The sequence below is a fragment of the Siphateles boraxobius genome, unplaced genomic scaffold (assembly GCF_051911475.1).
Source record: "Siphateles boraxobius isolate OS27281-9 unplaced genomic scaffold, OSU_SipBor_1 137, whole genome shotgun sequence".
Taxonomy (NCBI): domain Eukaryota; kingdom Metazoa; phylum Chordata; class Actinopteri; order Cypriniformes; family Leuciscidae; genus Siphateles; species Siphateles boraxobius.
In genome coordinates, this window is record NW_027508741.1 from 2,350,239 (window position 1) to 2,370,000 (window position 19,762).

The following is a 19,762-nucleotide window of genomic DNA, read 5'->3' on the forward strand; positions in this document are numbered from 1 at the left end:
TTCACTCCTATTATTATTGTTCACTCCTATTATTATTACTCACTCCTATTATTATTGTTCACTCCTATTATTATTGTTCACTCCTATTATTATTGTTCACTCCTATTATTATTGTTCACTCCTATTATTATTGTTCACTCCTATTATTATTGTTCACTCCTATTATTATTGTTCACTCCTATTATTATTGCTCACTCCTATTATTAATTGTTCACTCCATTTATTATTGTTCACTCCTATTATTATTGTTCACTCCTATTATTAATTGTTCACTCCTTTTATTAATGTTCACTAATATTATTCACTCCTATTATTAATGTTCACTCCTATTATTAATGTTCACTAATATTATTCACTCCTATTATTAATGTTCACCCCTATTATTAATGTTCACTCCTATTATTAATGTTCACTCCTATTATTAATGTTCACTCCTATTATTATTGTTCACTCCTATTATTAATGTTCTCTCCTATTATTAATGTTCACTCCTATTATTAATGTTCACTCCTATTATTAGTTCACTCCTATTATTAATGTTCACTCCTATTATTACTGTTCACTCCTATTATTAATGTTCACTAATATTATTCACTCCTATTATTAATGTTCACTCCTATTATTAATGTTCACTCCTATTATTAATGTTCACTCCTATTATTATTATTCACTCCTATTATTAATGTTCACTCCTATTATTATTGTCCACTCCTATTTTTATTGTTCACTCCTATTATTAATGTTCACTCCTATTATTATTATTCACTCCTATTATTATTGTCCACTCCTATTGTTATTGTTCACTCCTATTATTATTGTTCAGTCTTATTATTATTATTCACTCCTATTATTAATGTTCATTCCTATTATTATTATTCACTCCTATTATTAATGTTCACTCCTATTATTAATGTTCACTCCTATTATTATTATTCACTCCTATTATTAATGTTCACTCCTATTATTATTGTCCACTCCTATTTTTATTGTTCACTCCTATTATTAATGTTCACTCCTATTATTATTGTCCACTCCTATTTTTATTGTTCACTCCTATTATTAATGTTCACTCCTATTATTATTATTCACTCCTATTATTATTGTCCACTCCTATTGTTATTGTTCACTCCTATTATTATTGTTCAGTCTTATTATTATTATTCACTCCTATTATTAATGTTCATTCCTATTATTATTATTCACTCCTATTATTAATGTTCACTCCTATTATTAATGTTCACTCCTATTATTATTATTCACTCCTATTATTATTGTCCACTCCTATTATTAATGTTCACTCCTATTATTAATGTTCACTCCTATTATTATTGTTCACTCCTATTTTTATTGTTCACTCCTATTATTAATGTTCACTCCTATTATTATTATTCACTCCTATTATTATTGTTCAGTCTTATTATTATTATTCACTCCTATTATTAATGTTCATTCCTATTATTATTATTCACTCCTATTATTAATGTTCACTCCTATTATTAATGTTCACTCCTATTATTATTGTTCACTCCTATTATTAATGTTCACTCCTATTATTAATGTTCACTCCTATTATTATTATTATTCACTCTTATTATTAATGTTCACTCCTATTATTATTATTATTATTATTCACTCTTATTATTATTGTTCACTCCTATTATTATTGTTCAGTCTTATTATTATTATTCACTCCTATTATTAATGTTCATTCCTATTATTATTATTCACTCCTATTATTAATGTTCACTCCCATTATTAATGTTCACTCCTATTATTAATGTTCACTCCTATTATTATTGTTCACTCCTATTATTAATGTTCACTCCTATTATTAATGTTCACTCCTATTATTATTATTATTCACTCTTATTATTAATGTTCACTCCTATTATTATTATTATTATTCACTCCTATTATTAATGTTCACTCTTATTATTAATGTTCACTCCTATTATTAATGTTCACTCCTATTATTATTGTTCACTCCTATTATTAATGTTCACTCCTATTATTATTGTCCACTCCTATTATTATTATTCACTCCTATTATTAATGTTCACTCCTATTATTAATGTTCACTCCTATTATTATTGTTCACTCCTATTATTAATGTTCACTCCTATTATTAATGTTCACTCCTATTATTAATGTTCACTCCTATTATTAATGTTTACTCCTATTGTTACTAAGAGAAAGAAACGTGTGTGAGATGAACGAGTGAGAAACCCCGGTCTCAGGGTACGCTGGCGTGTTTTGCTGCCGCTCCTGTTACTGTTTGATTTGTTTTGGTTTGTTATTTTAAACTATATTCATTTATTTTTAAGTTTTTAGTTTTGTTTTTAGTGCTGTAATGATTGCGATGTGGCGGTGCCATCTTATATACTTTGGATCGTAGTTTTAAGCTCTGTGCTCCATCTGGAATAATCTGCAGCGTGTCTCTGGATCGCTTCGGTTCAGCTGTCTGTGTGGATTGTATGACTTTGTGCTCGCATTTTGCGCTACGGAGATCTTCCTGGAATAACCTGCAGTGTGTAACTCCGGATCATCGCCTCTGCTCGGCTGTGTGTGTGGATTGTACAACGCTGTGCTCGCAGTGTGCTGCGGAGTTTCATTCACTCTGGCCTCGCGAGTGTGCGCTCACTGACCATGGCACTAAGGTACACTTCACGCATGCTTTTGAATTTAAAACAGAACTGTTATTGCCTGGCTAAAGACTACTACAATCTCTGTAAAGATGCTGGACTGTTACGTCCAAAGCGATATATCCATCGGGGTTTGAGGCGCAGCCTTGCTGTCTCATCTTCTCCTAACATCTATGTCCCTAGCTGTCGACGTAAGACCAACAAACTGCTCCATACTGGTGTTGTTCACAGTAATTTAATATCGGTTCCCCGCATGGAGATTAAACCTCTGTCATCTTCGTCTCAGAGCCAGGCTTACGCCGCTCTATTTAATGTGCGGTCTGTGAACAACAAAGCGCTACTTTTATCGGACTTTCTTATAGATAAAACGCTGGACTTGTTGTTCTTAACAGAAACCTGGCACATAGAAAATGATGGGCTCCTGTTTAACCAGATCACTCCAGCGGGCTTTGGAGTATTAGATCGCCCGAGGCTATCTGGCAGAGGTGGAGGTATTATTGTGGTTTATAACCTGAAGTTGCACACAAGCTCTGTGACTGTTCCTCAGTTTTCTTCTTTTGAATGTCTGGTTTTGAGTATTTCCGCTCCTGTGTCCACCATCATCACTACGGTCTATAAACCACCTAAGGCTAAGACACATGAAGCTTTTTTTTCAGAATTTGCGGACTTCTTGTCGATGCTAACTGTGAAGTTTGACAGAATTCTAATCGTGGGAGACTTCAACATTCATGTTGACCGGAGTCACTCAGTAGCGGCTAAGGAATTTTTGTCGTTAATTGACTGTTTTAGTTTCACACAGTTTGTAACTGACCCAACCCATAATAAGGGTCATACACTGGATCTTGTGATCGCTAATGGCTCATTTGTGTCTGCGTTTTCATCTATTGACATTGGACTGTCCGATCACTCAGCTGTCTTTTTTAACCTTTAACTGTATCACTCAAATGAGCCTACCATCCGAACAGTAACCTTCCGGAACTGGAAGTCTATCGACCAGACAGCTTTCTCCAATTCTGTGGTTTCCATCCTAAGCGATCTTCATCCCTTATAACTAGAGGAGAAAGTTGTGCAGCTAAATTTCACTCTTGCTCCTAATCTTGACACTTTTGCTCCTCTAAGGTCTCGTAAGGTCACATTCGCCCGCTCAGCTCCCTGGTATAATGACAATCTGCGCTCTAGAAAGGCTGCTTGTCGGAAAATGGAGCGCAAATGGCGCCTTACTGGTCAGAGTGTCTACTATCAAGAGTGGAAGGATCTTCTGGGGGGTTATCGTGCTCTTATGGAGACTGAAAGATCCTCTTACTTCTCGCAGATTATTGTAAATAATCAAAATAATCCCAGACACTTGTTCCAAACCATAAACAGATTGCTTCAAGTTAATCCTGTTACCACTTTGCCTGTTTCCCAGCAGCTCTGTGATTCTTTTCTACAGTTTTTTAATTCGAAGATTGTTAGTGTTCGCAAAGAAATTTCCTTTAACCCTGACTGTGCCACTTCACTCCTTTGTTCATCTGGGTTCACTGGTGTTTCTTTTACTCATTTCTCACTGCTTGATTCTGAGGCTCTCACAAGGGAGGTATCTAGCATGAAATCAACCACTTGCTTGCTGGATCCAATTCCAACGAATTTATTTAAATCATGCTTCCCTGTGTGGTGCCCTATTATCCTTGGCATTATAAATGAATCATTGGAAACTGGGGTCATTCCAGCAGTACTAAAGACTGCTGCTGTTACGCCTGTACCAAAGAAAGATAATGTTTCTGTGGATGATTTTAACAATTTTCGTCCCATCTCTAATCTTCCCTGTTTGGCAAAAATACTTGAGCGTGTTGTTGCCTCTCAACTCCTTAATCATCTTACAACCAATAACCTTTTTGAACCCCTTCAGTCAGGTTTTCGTAAATTACATGGCACTGAAACGGCGTTGGTCAAAGTTACCAATGACTTGTTGATGGCCTCTGATTCTGGAGCTACCTCACTTCTCATTCTTCTTGATCTTCGAGCTGCTTTTGATACTGTGGATTATGGTCTATTACTTACCCGTCTTGAAAGTTTCTTTGGTGTGTCCGGGCCAGTTTTAAACTGGTTTAAATCCTATTTTACTGACCGTTCCAATTTCATTTCTATGTGTGGCTTTAGATCTGACACTAGCTCAGTGCTCACTGGTGTTCCTCAGGGATCAGTTCTGGGCCCTCTACTCTTCAATATTTATCTATCTCCACTTGGGCATCTGCTGCGATCGCTTGGTCTCCACTATCACTTTTATGCTGACGATACCCAAATCTACATCCATTCTAAATCTGGTGAAGACATCGATGCTTGTTATCTTTCTGGCTGTATCTCTGAGATAAAAGCATGGTTGAACAATAACTTTCTTTGCCTGAACAGCGGGAAAACTGAGGTTATGCTTATAGGTTCCCGTCATCAAATTCGCAAAGCGGCTCCACTGTCCCTGTCTGTTGATGGCTCTGTTTTAGAGACCCAAAGTACAATCAGGAACCTTGGTGTAATTTTTGACACCAGCCTCAATTTTGATTTTTTTGTACAGAGCACAATTAAGGCATCCTTTTTCCATCTCAGAAATATTGCCAGACTACGCCAAATGCTAAACCTATCTGTCGCTGAAAGGTTGATTAATTCATTTGTGTTCTCACGGCTGGATTATTGTAATGCTGTTTTAGCTGGAGTTTCTAAAACCACTATTAACAAATTGCAATATGTTCAGAACTCTGCCGCCCGGATCCTGACGGGAACCAGGAAATTTGACCATATTACTCCAGTTTTGAAGTCCTTACACTGGCTCCCGGTCAGGTTCCGTGTTGACTTTAAGATCATGATGCTGACATACAAGGTTTTACACGGCTTAGCTCCGCAATACTTATCTGGCTTATTAATCACTTATTCTCCAAATCGCAGACTAAGTTCCTCACAGTGCAATTTATTAACTGCTCCACAAACACATCTAAAATCTATGGGTGATAGGGCTTTTTCTGTTTACGCTCCTAGACTTTGGAACTCTCTCTCCTGAACTCTCCTGAACTAAGGGAAGCACAGACTCTTGGCATTTTTAAAGCTCTTCTCAAGACACATTTTTTTAAACTTGCATTTGACTGCTGATGTCTCTTCGTGATCGCTTTACAGCTATTTTTTATTATTAATGTTGCTGCTTTTGTTTTTATTAACTTTTATTTGTCTTTTCCGGTGGATTGTGATTTTATCTACAGCGCTTCGAGAAGCTGCTTTTATAGGCGCTCTATAAAATAAAGTTTATTATTATTATTATTATTCACTCCTATTATTAATTTTCACTCCTATTATTAATGTTCACTCCTATTATTGTTCACTCCTATTATTATTATTATTGTTCACTCCTATTATTAAGGTTCACTAATATTGTTCACTCCCATCATTAATGTTCACTCCTATTATTAATGTTCACTCCTATTATTAATGTTCACTCCTATTATTGATGTTCACTCCTATTATTGATGTTCACTCCTATTATTATTATTATTCACTCCTATTATTAATGTTCACTCCTATTATTATTATTCACTCCTATTATTAATGTTCACTCCCATTATTAATGTTCACTCCTATTATTAATGTTCACTCCTATTATTATTGTTCACTCCTATTATTATTGTCCACTCCTATTGTTAATGTTCACTCCTATTATTATTGTCCACTCCTATTGTTATTGTTCACTCCTATTATTATTGTCCACTCCTATTATTAATGTTCACTCCTATTATTATTGTCCACTCCTATTATTAATGTTCACTCCTATTATTAATGTTCACTCCTATTATTAATGTTCACTCCTATTATTAATGTTCACTCCTATTATTAATGTTCACTCCTATTATCAATGTTCACTCCTATTATTATTATTGTTCACTCCTATTATTATTATTGTTCACTCCTATTATCAATGTTCACTCCTATTATTATTATTGTTCACTCCTATTATTGTTCACTAATATTATTCACTCCTATTGTTAATGTTCACTCCTATTATTATTGTTCACTCCTATTATTAATGTTCACTCCTATTATCAATGTTCACTCCTATTATTATTATTGTTCACTCCTATTATTATTATTGTTCACTCCTATTATCAATGTTCACTCCTATTATTATTATTGTTCACTCCTATTATTATTATTGTTCACTCCTATTATCAATGTTCACTCCTATTATTATTATTGTTCACTCCTATTATTATTATTGTTCACTCCTATTATTATTATTGTTCACTCCTATTATTATTATTGTTCACTCCTATTATCAATGTTCACTCCTATTATTATTATTGTTCACTCCTATTATTATTATTGTTCACTCCTATTATTATTATTGTTCACTCCTATTATTATTATTGTTCACTCCTATTGTTATTGTTCACTCCTATTGTTAATGTTCACTCCTATTATTGTTCACTCCTATTATTAATGTTCACTCCTATTATTATTGTTCACTCATATTATTAATGTTCACTCCTATTATTATTATTCACTCATATTATTAATGTTCACTCCTATTATTATTATTCACTCCTATTATTAATGTTCACTAATATTATTCACTCCTATTATTAATGTTCACTCCTATTATTATTGTTCACTCCTATTATTAATGTTCACTCCTATTATTAATGTTCACTCCTATTATTAATGTTCACTCCTATTATTAATGTTCACTCCTATTATTAATGTTCACTCCTATTATTATTGTTCACTCCTATTATTATTGTTCACTCCTATTATTATTATTGTTCACTCCTATTATCAATGTTCACTCCTATTATTATTATTGTTCACTCCTATTATTATTATTGTTCACTCCTATTATTATTATTGTTCACTCCTATTATTATTATTGTTCACTCCTATTGTTATTGTTCACTCCTATTGTTAATGTTCACTCCTATTATTGTTCACTCCTATTATTAATGTTGACTCCTATTATTATTGTTCACTCATATTATTAATGTTCACTCCTATTATTATTATTCACTCATATTATTAATGTTCACTCCTATTATTATTATTCACTCCTATTATTAATGTTCACTAATATTATTCACTCCTATTATTAATGTTCACTCCTATTATTATTGTTCACTCCTATTATTAATGTTCACTCCTATTATTAATGTTCACTCCTATTATTAATGTTCACTCCTATTATTAATGTTCACTCCTATTATTAATGTTCACTCCTATTATTATTGTTCACTCCTATTATTATTGTTCACTCCTATTATTAATGTTCACTCCTATTATTAATGTTCACTCCTATTATTAATGTTCACTCCTATTATTAATGTTCACTCCTATTATTAATGTTCACTCCTATTATTAATGTTCACTCCTATTATTAATGTTCACTCCTATTATTATTGTTCACTCCTATTATTATTGTTCACTCCTATTATTAATGTTCACTCCTATTATTAATGTTCACTCCTATTATTAATGTTCACTCCTATTATTAATGTTCACTCCTATTATTAATGTTCACTCCTATTATTATTGTTCACTCCTATTATTATTGTTCACTCCTATTATTAATGTTCACTCCTATTATTAATGTTCACTCCTATTATTAATGTTCACTCCTATTATTAATGTTCACTCCTATTATTATTGTTCACTCCTATTATTATTGTTCACTCCTATTATTATTGTTCACTCCTATTATTAATGTTCACTCCTATTATTAATGTTCACTACCTATTATTAATGTTCACTACCTATTATTAATGTTCACTCCTATTATCAATGTTCACTCCTATTATTATTATTGTTCACTCCTATTATTATTATTGTTCACTCCTATTATTATTATTGTTCACTCCTATTGTTAATGTTCACTCCTATTATTATTATTATTGTTCACTCCTATTGTTAATGTTCACTCCTATTATTAATGTTCACTCCTATTATTATTATTGTTCACTCCTATTGTTAATGTTCACTCCTATTATTATTGTTCACTCCTATTATTAATGTTCACTCCTATTATTATTATTGTTCACTCCTATTATTAATGTTCACTCCTATTATTAATGTTCACTCCTATTATTAATGTTCACTCCTATTATTATTGTTCACTCCTATTATTATTGTTCACTCCTATTATTATTATTGTTCACTCCTATTATCAATGTTCACTCCTATTATTATTATTGTTCACTCCTATTATTATTATTGTTCACTCCTATTATTATTATTGTTCACTCCTATTATTATTATTGTTCACTCCTATTGTTATTGTTCACTCCTATTGTTAATGTTCACTCCTATTATTGTTCACTCCTATTATTAATGTTGACTCCTATTATTATTGTTCACTCATATTATTAATGTTCACTCCTATTATTATTATTCACTCATATTATTAATGTTCACTCCTATTATTATTATTCACTCCTATTATTAATGTTCACTAATATTATTCACTCCTATTATTAATGTTCACTCCTATTATTATTGTTCACTCCTATTATTAATGTTCACTCCTATTATTAATGTTCACTCCTATTATTAATGTTCACTCCTATTATTAATGTTCACTCCTATTATTAATGTTCACTCCTATTATTAATGTTCACTCCTATTATTATTGTTCACTCCTATTATTATTGTTCACTCCTATTATTAATGTTCACTCCTATTATTAATGTTCACTCCTATTATTAATGTTCACTCCTATTATTAATGTTCACTCCTATTATTAATGTTCACTCCTATTATTAATGTTCACTCCTATTATTAATGTTCACTCCTATTATTATTGTTCACTCCTATTATTATTGTTCACTCCTATTATTAATGTTCACTCCTATTATTAATGTTCACTCCTATTATTAATGTTCACTCCTATTATTAATGTTCACTCCTATTATTAATGTTCACTCCTATTATTATTGTTCACTCCTATTATTATTGTTCACTCCTATTATTAATGTTCACTCCTATTATTAATGTTCACTCCTATTATTAATGTTCACTCCTATTATTAATGTTCACTCCTATTATTATTGTTCACTCCTATTATTATTGTTCACTCCTATTATTATTGTTCACTCCTATTATTAATGTTCACTCCTATTATTAATGTTCACTACCTATTATTAATGTTCACTACCTATTATTAATGTTCACTCCTATTATCAATGTTCACTCCTATTATTATTATTGTTCACTCCTATTATTATTATTGTTCACTCCTATTATTATTATTGTTCACTCCTATTGTTAATGTTCACTCCTATTATTATTATTATTGTTCACTCCTATTGTTAATGTTCACTCCTATTATTAATGTTCACTCCTATTATTATTATTGTTCACTCCTATTGTTAATGTTCACTCCTATTATTATTGTTCACTCCTATTATTAATGTTCACTCCTATTATTATTATTGTTCACTCCTATTATTAATGTTCACTAATATTATTCACTCCTATTATTAATGTTCACTAATATTATTCACTCCTATTATTAATGTTCACTCCTATTATTAATGTTCACTCCTATTATTAATGTTCACTAATATTATTAATGTTCACTCCTATTATTAATGTTCACTCATATTATTAATGTTCACTCCTATTATTAATGTTCACTCCTATTATTAATGTTCACTCCTATTATTAATGTTCACTCCTATTATTAATGTTCACTCCTATTATTAATGTTCACTCCTATTATTAATGTTCACTCCTATTATTAATGTTCACTCCTATTATTAATGTTCACTCCTATTATTATTGTTCACTCCTATTATTAATGTTCACTCCTATTATCAATGTTCACTCCTATTATTATTATTGTTCACTCCTATTATTATTATTGTTCACTCCTATTATTATTATTGTTCACTCCTATTATTATTATTGTTCACTCCTATTGTTAATGTTCACTCCTATTATTATTGTTCACTCCTATTATTAATGTTCACTCCTATTATTAATGTTCACTCCTATTATCAATGTTCACTCCTATTATCATTGTTCACTCCTATTATTATTATTGTTCACTCCTATTATTAATGTTCACTCCTATTATTAATGTTCACTACCTATTATTAATGTTCACTCCTATTATTATTATTGTTCACTCCTATTGTTATTATTGTTCACTCCTATTGTTAATGTTCACTCCTATTATTATTGTTCACTCCTATTATTAATGTTCACTCCTATTATTAATGTTCACTCCTATTATCAATGTTCACTCCTATTATCATTGTTCACTCCTATTATTATTATTGTTCACTCCTATTATTATTATTGTTCACTCCTATTGTTAATGTTCACTCCTATTATTATTGTTCACTCCTATTATTAATGTTCACTCCTATTATTAATGTTCACTCCTATTATCAATGTTCACTCCTATTATCATTGTTCACTCCTATTATTATTATTGTTCACTCCTATTATTAATGTTCACTCCTATTATTAATGTTCACTACCTATTATTAATGTTCACTCCTATTATTAATGTTCACTCCTATTATCAATGTTCACTCCTATTATCATTGTTCACTCCTATTATTATTATTGTTCACTCCTATTATTAATGTTCACTCCTATTATTAATGTTCACTACCTATTATTAATGTTCACTCCTATTATTATCATTGTTCACTCCTATTATTATTATTGTTCACTCCTATTATTAATGTTCACTCCTATTATTAATGTTCACTACCTATTATCAATGTTCACTCCTATTATTATTATTGTTCACTCCTATTATTATTATTGTTCACTCCTATTATTAATGTTCACTCCTATTGTTAATGTTCACTCCTATTATTATTATTGTTCACTCCTATTGTTAATGTTCACTCCTATTATTAATGTTCACTCCTATTATTAATGTTCACTCCTATTATTAATGTTCACTCATATTATTAATGTTCACTCATATTATTAATGTTCACTACCTATTATTATTGTTCACTCCTATTATCAATGTTCACTCCTATTATCAATGTTCACTCCTATTATTATTATTGTTCACTCCTATTATTATTATTGTTCACTCCTATTATTATTATTGTTCACTCCTATTATTATTATTGTTCACTCCTATTATTATTGTTCACTCCTATTGTTAATGTTCACTCCTATTATTAATGTTCACTCCTATTATTATTGTTCACTCCTATTATTAATGTTCACTACCTATTATTAATGTTCACTCCTATTATTAATGTTCACTCCTATTATTAATGTTCACTACCTATTATTAATGTTCACTCCTATTATTAATGTTCACTCCTATTATTAATGTTCACTACCTATTATTAATGTTCACTCCTATTATTAATGTTCACTACCTATTATTAATGTTCACTCCTATTATTAATGTTCACTCCTATTATTAATGTTCACTCCTATTATTAATGTTCACTCCTATTATTAATGTTCACTCCTATTATTAATGTTCACTCCTATTATTAATGTTCACTCCTATTATTAATGTTCACTCCTATTATTAATGTTCACTCCTATTATTAATGTTCACTCCTATTATCAATGTTCACTCCTATTATTATTATTGTTCACTCCTATTATTATCATTGTTCACTCCTATTATTATTATTGTTCACTCCTATTATTAATGTTCACTCATATTATTAATGTTCACTCCTATTATTATTATTGTTCACTCATATTATTAATGTTCACTCATATTATTAATGTTCACTCCTATTATTATTATTGTTCACTCCTATTATTATTATTGTTCACTCCTATTATTATTATTGTTCACTCCTATTGTTAATGTTCACTCCTATTATTATTGTTCACTACCTATTATTAATGTTCACTCCTATTATTATTATTGTTCACTCCTATTATTATTATTGTTCACTCCTATTGTTAATGTTCACTCCTATTATTATTGTTCACTCCTATTATTAATGTTCACTCCTATTATTATTATTGTTCACTCCTATTATTATTATTGTTCACTCCTATTATCAATGTTCACTCCTATTATTATTGTTCACTCCTATTATTATTATTGTTCACTCCTATTATTATTGTTCACTCCTATTATCAATGTTCACTCCTATTATTATTATTGTTCACTCCTATTATTATTATTGTTCACTCCTATTATTATTATTGTTCACTCCTATTGTTAATGTTCACTCCTATTATTATTATTGTTCACTCCTATTGTTAATGTTCACTCCTATTATTATTGTTCACTCCTATTATCAATGTTCACTCCTATTATTATTGTTCACTCCTATTATTATTATTGTTCACTCCTATTATCAATGTTCACTCCTATTATTATTGTTCACTCCTATTATTATTATTGTTCACTCCTATTGTTAATGTTCACTCCTATTATTATTATTGTTCACTCCTATTGTTAATGTTCACTCCTATTATTATTGTTCACTCCTATTATCAATGTTCACTCCTATTATTATTGTTCACTCCTATTATTATTATTGTTCACTCCTATTATCAATGTTCACTCCTATTATTATTGTTCACTCCTATTATTATTATTATTGTTCACTCCTATTATTATTATTGTTCACTCCTATTGTTAATGTTCACTCCTATTATTATTATTGTTCACTCCTATTGTTAATGTTCACTCCTATTATTATTGTTCACTCCTATTATCAATGTTCACTCCTATTATTATTATTGTTCACTCCTATTGTTAATGTTCACTCCTATTATTATTGTTCACTCCTATTATCAATGTTCACTCCTATTATTATTGTTCACTCCTATTATTATTATTGTTCACTCCTATTATTATTATTGTTCACTCCTATTGTTAATGTTCACTCCTATTGTTAATGTTCACTCCTATTATTATTATTGTTCACTCCTATTGTTAATGTTCACTCCTATTATTATTATTGTTCACTCCTATTGTTAATGTTCACTCCTATTATTAATGTTCACTCCTATTATTATTATTGTTCACTCCTATTATTATTATTGTTCACTCCTATTATTATTATTGTTCACTCCTATTATCAATGTTCACTCCTATTGTTAATGTTCACTCCTATTATTATTATTGTTCACTCCTATTGTTAATGTTCACTCCTATTATTAATGTTCACTCCTATTATTATTGTTCACTCCTATTGTTAATGTTCACTCCTATTGTTAATGTTCACTCTTATTATTAATGTTCACTCCTATTATTAATGTTCACTCCTATTATTATTGTTCACTCCTATTATTAATGTTCACTCTTATTATTAATGTTCACTCCTATTATTATTATTCACTCCTATTGTTAATGTTCACTCCTATTATTATTGTTCACTCCTATTGTTAATGTTCACTCTTATTATTAATGTTCACTCCTATTGTTAATGTTCACTCTTATTATTAATGTTCACTCCTATTATTATTATTCACTCCTATTGTTATTGTTCACTCCTATTATTATTGTTCACTCCTATTATTATTGTTCACTCCTATTCGGCTTGACTGAAGGATACTTGTCTCCTGTAGGGTCTGCTGGGAGAGATGAAGTGTCGGTCCCTGTGCACTCGCTCCACCAGACCATGATGCCGAGTGGAGCGACTGGAGTCCAGCGGAGAGTGGAACGAGCCCTCCTGAGACACACACACACACACACACACACACACACACAGGGGTGTCAGATCCGTGATGAGCTGCCGAGGGCACACATTTGAGTGCTGATGACACACAAACCTGCAGGTCTGAGGCGCTCCTGCCGATCTGGTTGACATTTGGCAGAGATCCGCCGTAATACGGGCCCTGAGATCTGGCCAATCGGACCTTCTGTGCCTGTACCTGCAAACAAGCACCAGGCGAGACGTTTAATATCCCACAATGCAATGTGCTCGACTTGACCTTCCATTTTCAGTGTGGAAAATGGACAGGAAGTCTGATTACCTGACATTTACTTGAATCATAATTTGACATCCAAAACTTACAAAAAAAATTGGGGTTTCCCAAACTGGGGTTTGTGATGAAAATAGTCAATAATTATATCAAAATGTAATAAAAACAACAAACAGAAAATTCATAATAATGAAAAGGTCAAATTAATCATTTTCAAATAAAAATCTGAAAAAAATATGTTACTAAAAATTAAATCATAAAAAAGTTCAATTAAAAAGAAAGAAATCATCAAAATAAATAATTTACTAAAAGTTAATTCAAAATGTGAAATTAAAATTAAAAAACTAAATAAAACACTAACTAAAAAAAACATTAAATCATAAAAGTGGATTAAGTCATTAAAATTGATCATTTAAAAACACCAAAAACATTAACTAAAGTGACAAATTAAAATAAATAATTAATTTTAAAATTGAAAAAACATCAAAATTAAGTACTTACTCAAAGTTACTTCAAATATTTTGAAAATAAAAAAAATCTAAATAAAACGTTTGATAGAAATCAATGATATCATAAAAATGTAAAATTAAAACAAACAAATAATTTTGAAAAAATAATCAGAATTAAACACTTACTAAAAGTTAATCAATTGTTAAATTTCAAATTAAAATAAATAATTTGAAAGAAAACAAAACACTGACTAAAAAAACATTGAATCTTAAAAGTTTCAAAGTAAAATGGATCATTTAAAAATAAAAAAACACCAAAACATTTACTAAAGGTAACTTAATTATACAAGTCACAAATCAATTAAATTAATTAATTTTAAAAATAACAAAAAATTATATATTAATATGAATAAATAATTTGAAAATAAAACACTTGGAGAAAAAGATGGCGGCATCGGCAGCAGTACAGGTAGCTAGCAGCAGCAGCTTGGCAGGCGCTGATTTTTCACCTATCCTAAAGACATCTGGGAAGCTGCCTGATATAAGAACTGCCGTAAAAACCAAGACTTTATGGCCATTGACAAAAGATACAAATGCCCGGGCCTTAAGTGTGCTAATTGTGGTGCTTTACTTGATGGCTCTCACTACTACACAAATGTTTGGGAGCTGGGTAGCTGCTTGTGAACGTTCAACTTCATCTGGCGGTGTGCCAAAGACGATCGCTGCTCCACTGGACTCGTGGAGCCAGTATATAATCTACTCTAACGTACTGGACGGTGGGCGAGCCGTTTATCAGGATAAACACAGCGGTCAGCTACGCGCACGGAGAGTAGCTCGTCATGCAAAGGTTCAGGAAGGATATGCGTTGATTCTTTGCATTATGCTACTACTATGCGGGGATGTTCATGCAAATCCGGGCCCTATGGTCGTACAACATTCACCGCAGCTGAATACATCCACGGCAACACCAGTGACCTCCATACTACAAGGTAACATATCAGCATGCTGTGCGTCCAAAACTGCAGAATTAATCTCGCTGCAGACTATTGTCACCTCCAAACAACAAAACACTAAACTCTTTCAAACAGTTAATCACGCATCGGTACTCTGGAATCCTAAAACAAAACCAAAAGGAATATTTGGCGGACATATAAACATACGCAGTGTGATTTCAAAAACGGAACAATTGGAACATCTACTTTTGGACTCAAATCTTGATTACCTGTGTCTTACAGAGACTTGGTTAACATCCATGACTCCTTTATCCGTGTTTTCAATTCCTGGATATAATGTTTACAGGCGGGACAGAGGGAAGGGGAAAGGAGGCGGAGTCTTAATCTTTGTGAAAGACAGCATCAATAGTCATCAAATAGACATTCCAGTGCAAACCTTGGAGTGCGTCGGTGTTACTATAACCCTTTCAGCACAAATGTCATTCATTTTATTTGCTGTATATCGACCACCAAATGCGACAAATGAATTTTATCTTGGCTTAGCTGAAATACTTAAAAAATATGAAAGAAAAGAAACTCTGTTAATGGGTGATCTGAATATAAACTGGCTTGATAAAATAAGAAAGAAAAAACTTAAGGATATTACAAACTCGGTACAAATGACTCAAATGATAAACAAGCCAACTAGACTAACAAAAAAAACTCAAACTTTGATTGATCTCATATTTACAAATAAACCAGATAGGGTTACCAAAACATATAATTTAATAACAGGTTTGTCAGATCACAACCTTACTCTAGTTGCTAGAAAAATAAATAAATCCAGGAATAGGGACAAACAGCAATTAAAAAATCAAAGTAAAATTCTTCATATTCCTAAGAGAAATCAAATTGCACTGATGAATGATTTAAATGAAATTGATTGGGAGTGTAAAGTTGACAGTAAAGGCTGTGAGTATACATGTAATAATATTACCTTAACTTTACAGGAGACCGTTACTAAATATACAGAATTAAAGAGAAATAAAACTAATAAAAAGAAATTGCCATGGTTTGGTAACTCTCTCTGGGATCTAATGAAGCAGAGAGACCTGGCACTTAAAACCTTTCTTAAATCAAAATTGACCACTGATCATTATGTATATAAAAGTCTAAGGAACAAGGTTACCTCGCAGCTTCGAAAAGCCAAGGCAAACTTCTATCTAAATATGATTAAAGACGCAAAAGGCAATAGTAAACTTCTCTGGAAAAGTATGGACAAATTACTTGGTAAAGAAAAAACAAATTGTGATCATGTACAACTTAAAATAAATGGAGTTATTCAAAATGATAATATAGAGGTGGCAACACATTTTAATGATTATTTTTTAAATTCGGTGCGGGATCTGGCAGATATGTTCCCGAAACCAATTTGTATATATAACTTTAATTGTGATGAGTCATTCTTTAAATTGTCTCATGTAGATGAAAGGACAGTTTTGAAAGTAATATCACACATAAATAATAGTAAATCTAAAGACATTTTTTCCATTGATTCTGTGTTTTTAAAAGAGCACAAGGAAATTTTAACTCCAGTGTTAACTAAAGTTATAAATCAGTCTATAAATGAAAGTATCTTCCCCACATCTTTGAAAACAGCTATAGTAAAGCCTATACACAAGTCAGGAGACAAGCTCCAGGTCTCTAACTATCGACCTATAAGCATTCTTCCTACTATCTCCAAAGTCTTTGAAAAAGTAGTTGCAGCACAGTTAGTGGAACATCTTGATTGCAATACTGCATTACATCCTCTCCAGTTTGGTTTCAGAAAACGATACTCAACGGAGACAGCATGTTGCTACTTAATAGAAGAAATAAAATCAAGTTTGGATAGTGGAGGTGTTGTAGGGGCGATCTTTCTTGACTTGCGTAGGGCTTTCGATACAGTAAACCATGAACTACTAATGGATAAATTAACACATTTCTCTATTAGTATAAGTACAATAAATTGGATTAAATCTTTTCTTAGTGCAAGGCAACAGTGTGTATCAATAAATAATGTATCATCTCCCTTACAAGCATGCACTATGGGTGTGCCTCAGGGCTCTATATTAGGGCCCTTGTTGTTTTCTCTTTATATTAATGATTTTCCGTCTGTGTGTATTAATGCTAAAATGATAATGTATGCTGATGACACAGTGGTGTATATTCATGGCAAAACTGTTATGGATGTTGCTCGAAAGTTAACTGAGGAAATGAAAAATATCTCCATTTGGCTAAAAAAATCTCACTTAACTTTGAATGTTGACAAAACAGTTTCTATGTTTTTCACAAACCGCCGCAAGTCCTCGCTATGTAAAACTGAACCAAAAATTATTATTGAGGGTCAGGAAATTTCAAGGGTTGACCAAATTAAATATTTAGGAGTCATTCTTGACCCAAATTTAAATTTTAAAAAACATATTAAAAAGATAACCAACACGTTGAAAATGAACATAGCACATTTTAGATATATTAGGAACTCTTTGACCATAGATGCATCTAATTTATATCTGAATGCGATGATAATTCCGCACTTTCGATACTGCATGACGAGTTGGTCACAAGCATGTAAAACAGCACTAAGGTCCCTGGAATCATTGTACAAAAGATCTCTTAAGATTCATGACAAGAAATCTAGGTTGTTTCATCATTGTCATATTCTTAAAAAACATAGTATTTTAAGTTTTGAAAATACAGTCATATATTCAAATATCTGTCTTTTGTTTAAGATAATAAATGGTACTGCAGGCCCTCCGTTAAAAAGGTTTATTTCACTGAGCTCAGAAATTGCAACTAGAGTCACTCGATCCACTGTCCGGGGCGAGTGTAGTATTCCTCAGTGTAAAACAGCATTCGGCAGCTCAGCTTTCTCATGTGTGGCCATCAGACAATGGAATCAGTTGCCAACGGAGCTGACCACATGTGTACATTTTAGCACTTTTTCAGACCGGGCCAAAAAATGGCTTCTTTTAAAACAAACATGCTTGCATAATGTATTGTAATTGACGTGTATGTGAGAGGGTATTTGTAAATGAATGTTGAAGAATGAATGAAGGGTGTGACTCTTTTTCTTCTTCTTTTATTGTGTTTTTTTGTGCTGTTTTTGAGAGGAATGATTTTATTAATATGTGTATCTGTTGACATCAGCCTGCCCAGGGACTACAGGTGAAAATTAGCACAAGTGCTATAACCTGGTAAAATGCATCTCTCCTCTTAAGGTTAATGTATATTTTGCATTGTCCCTGTTTAAAAATAAATAAAGGAAAAAAAAAAAAAAAAAAAGGACTTACTACAGTTAATCAAATCGTTAAATGGCAAATTAAAATTAATATTTTAAAAAACAAACATAATAAAACAATTAATAAAAATGAATGAAATAAAAAGTAAAATATGTAAATATTTTACAAATAAAAACATTCAAAATTAAACACTTACTAAAAAAGATTAAATATTTTATGTGTTGTGATGTGACCATTTAGGCACATCAGAGAACTGTAAACGGGAACGTGTTGTTAAATTATTGAAATAAATCTCAGGTGGTTCTTGAAAAAATCATTTTAGGTCAAATGGGTTCGGCTGACAGAACAAGTTTGGGAATCGCTGCAAAACCGGATCAACAATCCGAGGCATTTCCTGCTGCTTAAATAAGGTTTAACGTCTGTTTAACCCTGGGTTAAATATACAGTGTGAAGCAATATGGTAAAGATACTGTAAACATCAACTCTCCAGTGCTGAAGATGAAACATGTTTACACACGCATGAGCAAAAGAGCATGTTTCAGGGTCAGGGGTCAGAGGTCAACCTAATC

The 19,762-nt window shown here is 31.3% G+C and overlaps 1 protein-coding gene across 1 annotated transcript in view; it reads right to left on the reverse strand.

Annotated features, from left to right (window-relative positions):
• Positions 1–19,762, reverse strand: part of LOC143738088 (CREB-regulated transcription coactivator 2) — a 55,230-nt gene that overhangs the window by 31,306 nt on the left and 4,162 nt on the right. The window contains exons 2-3 of the mRNA XM_077229980.1: positions 14,379–14,480; positions 14,162–14,278 (exon numbers count right to left, since the gene is read on the reverse strand). Coding sequence (XP_077086095.1) covers positions 14,162–14,278; positions 14,379–14,480 — 219 coding nt within the window. The remainder of the gene's footprint in view (positions 1–14,161; positions 14,279–14,378; positions 14,481–19,762) is intronic.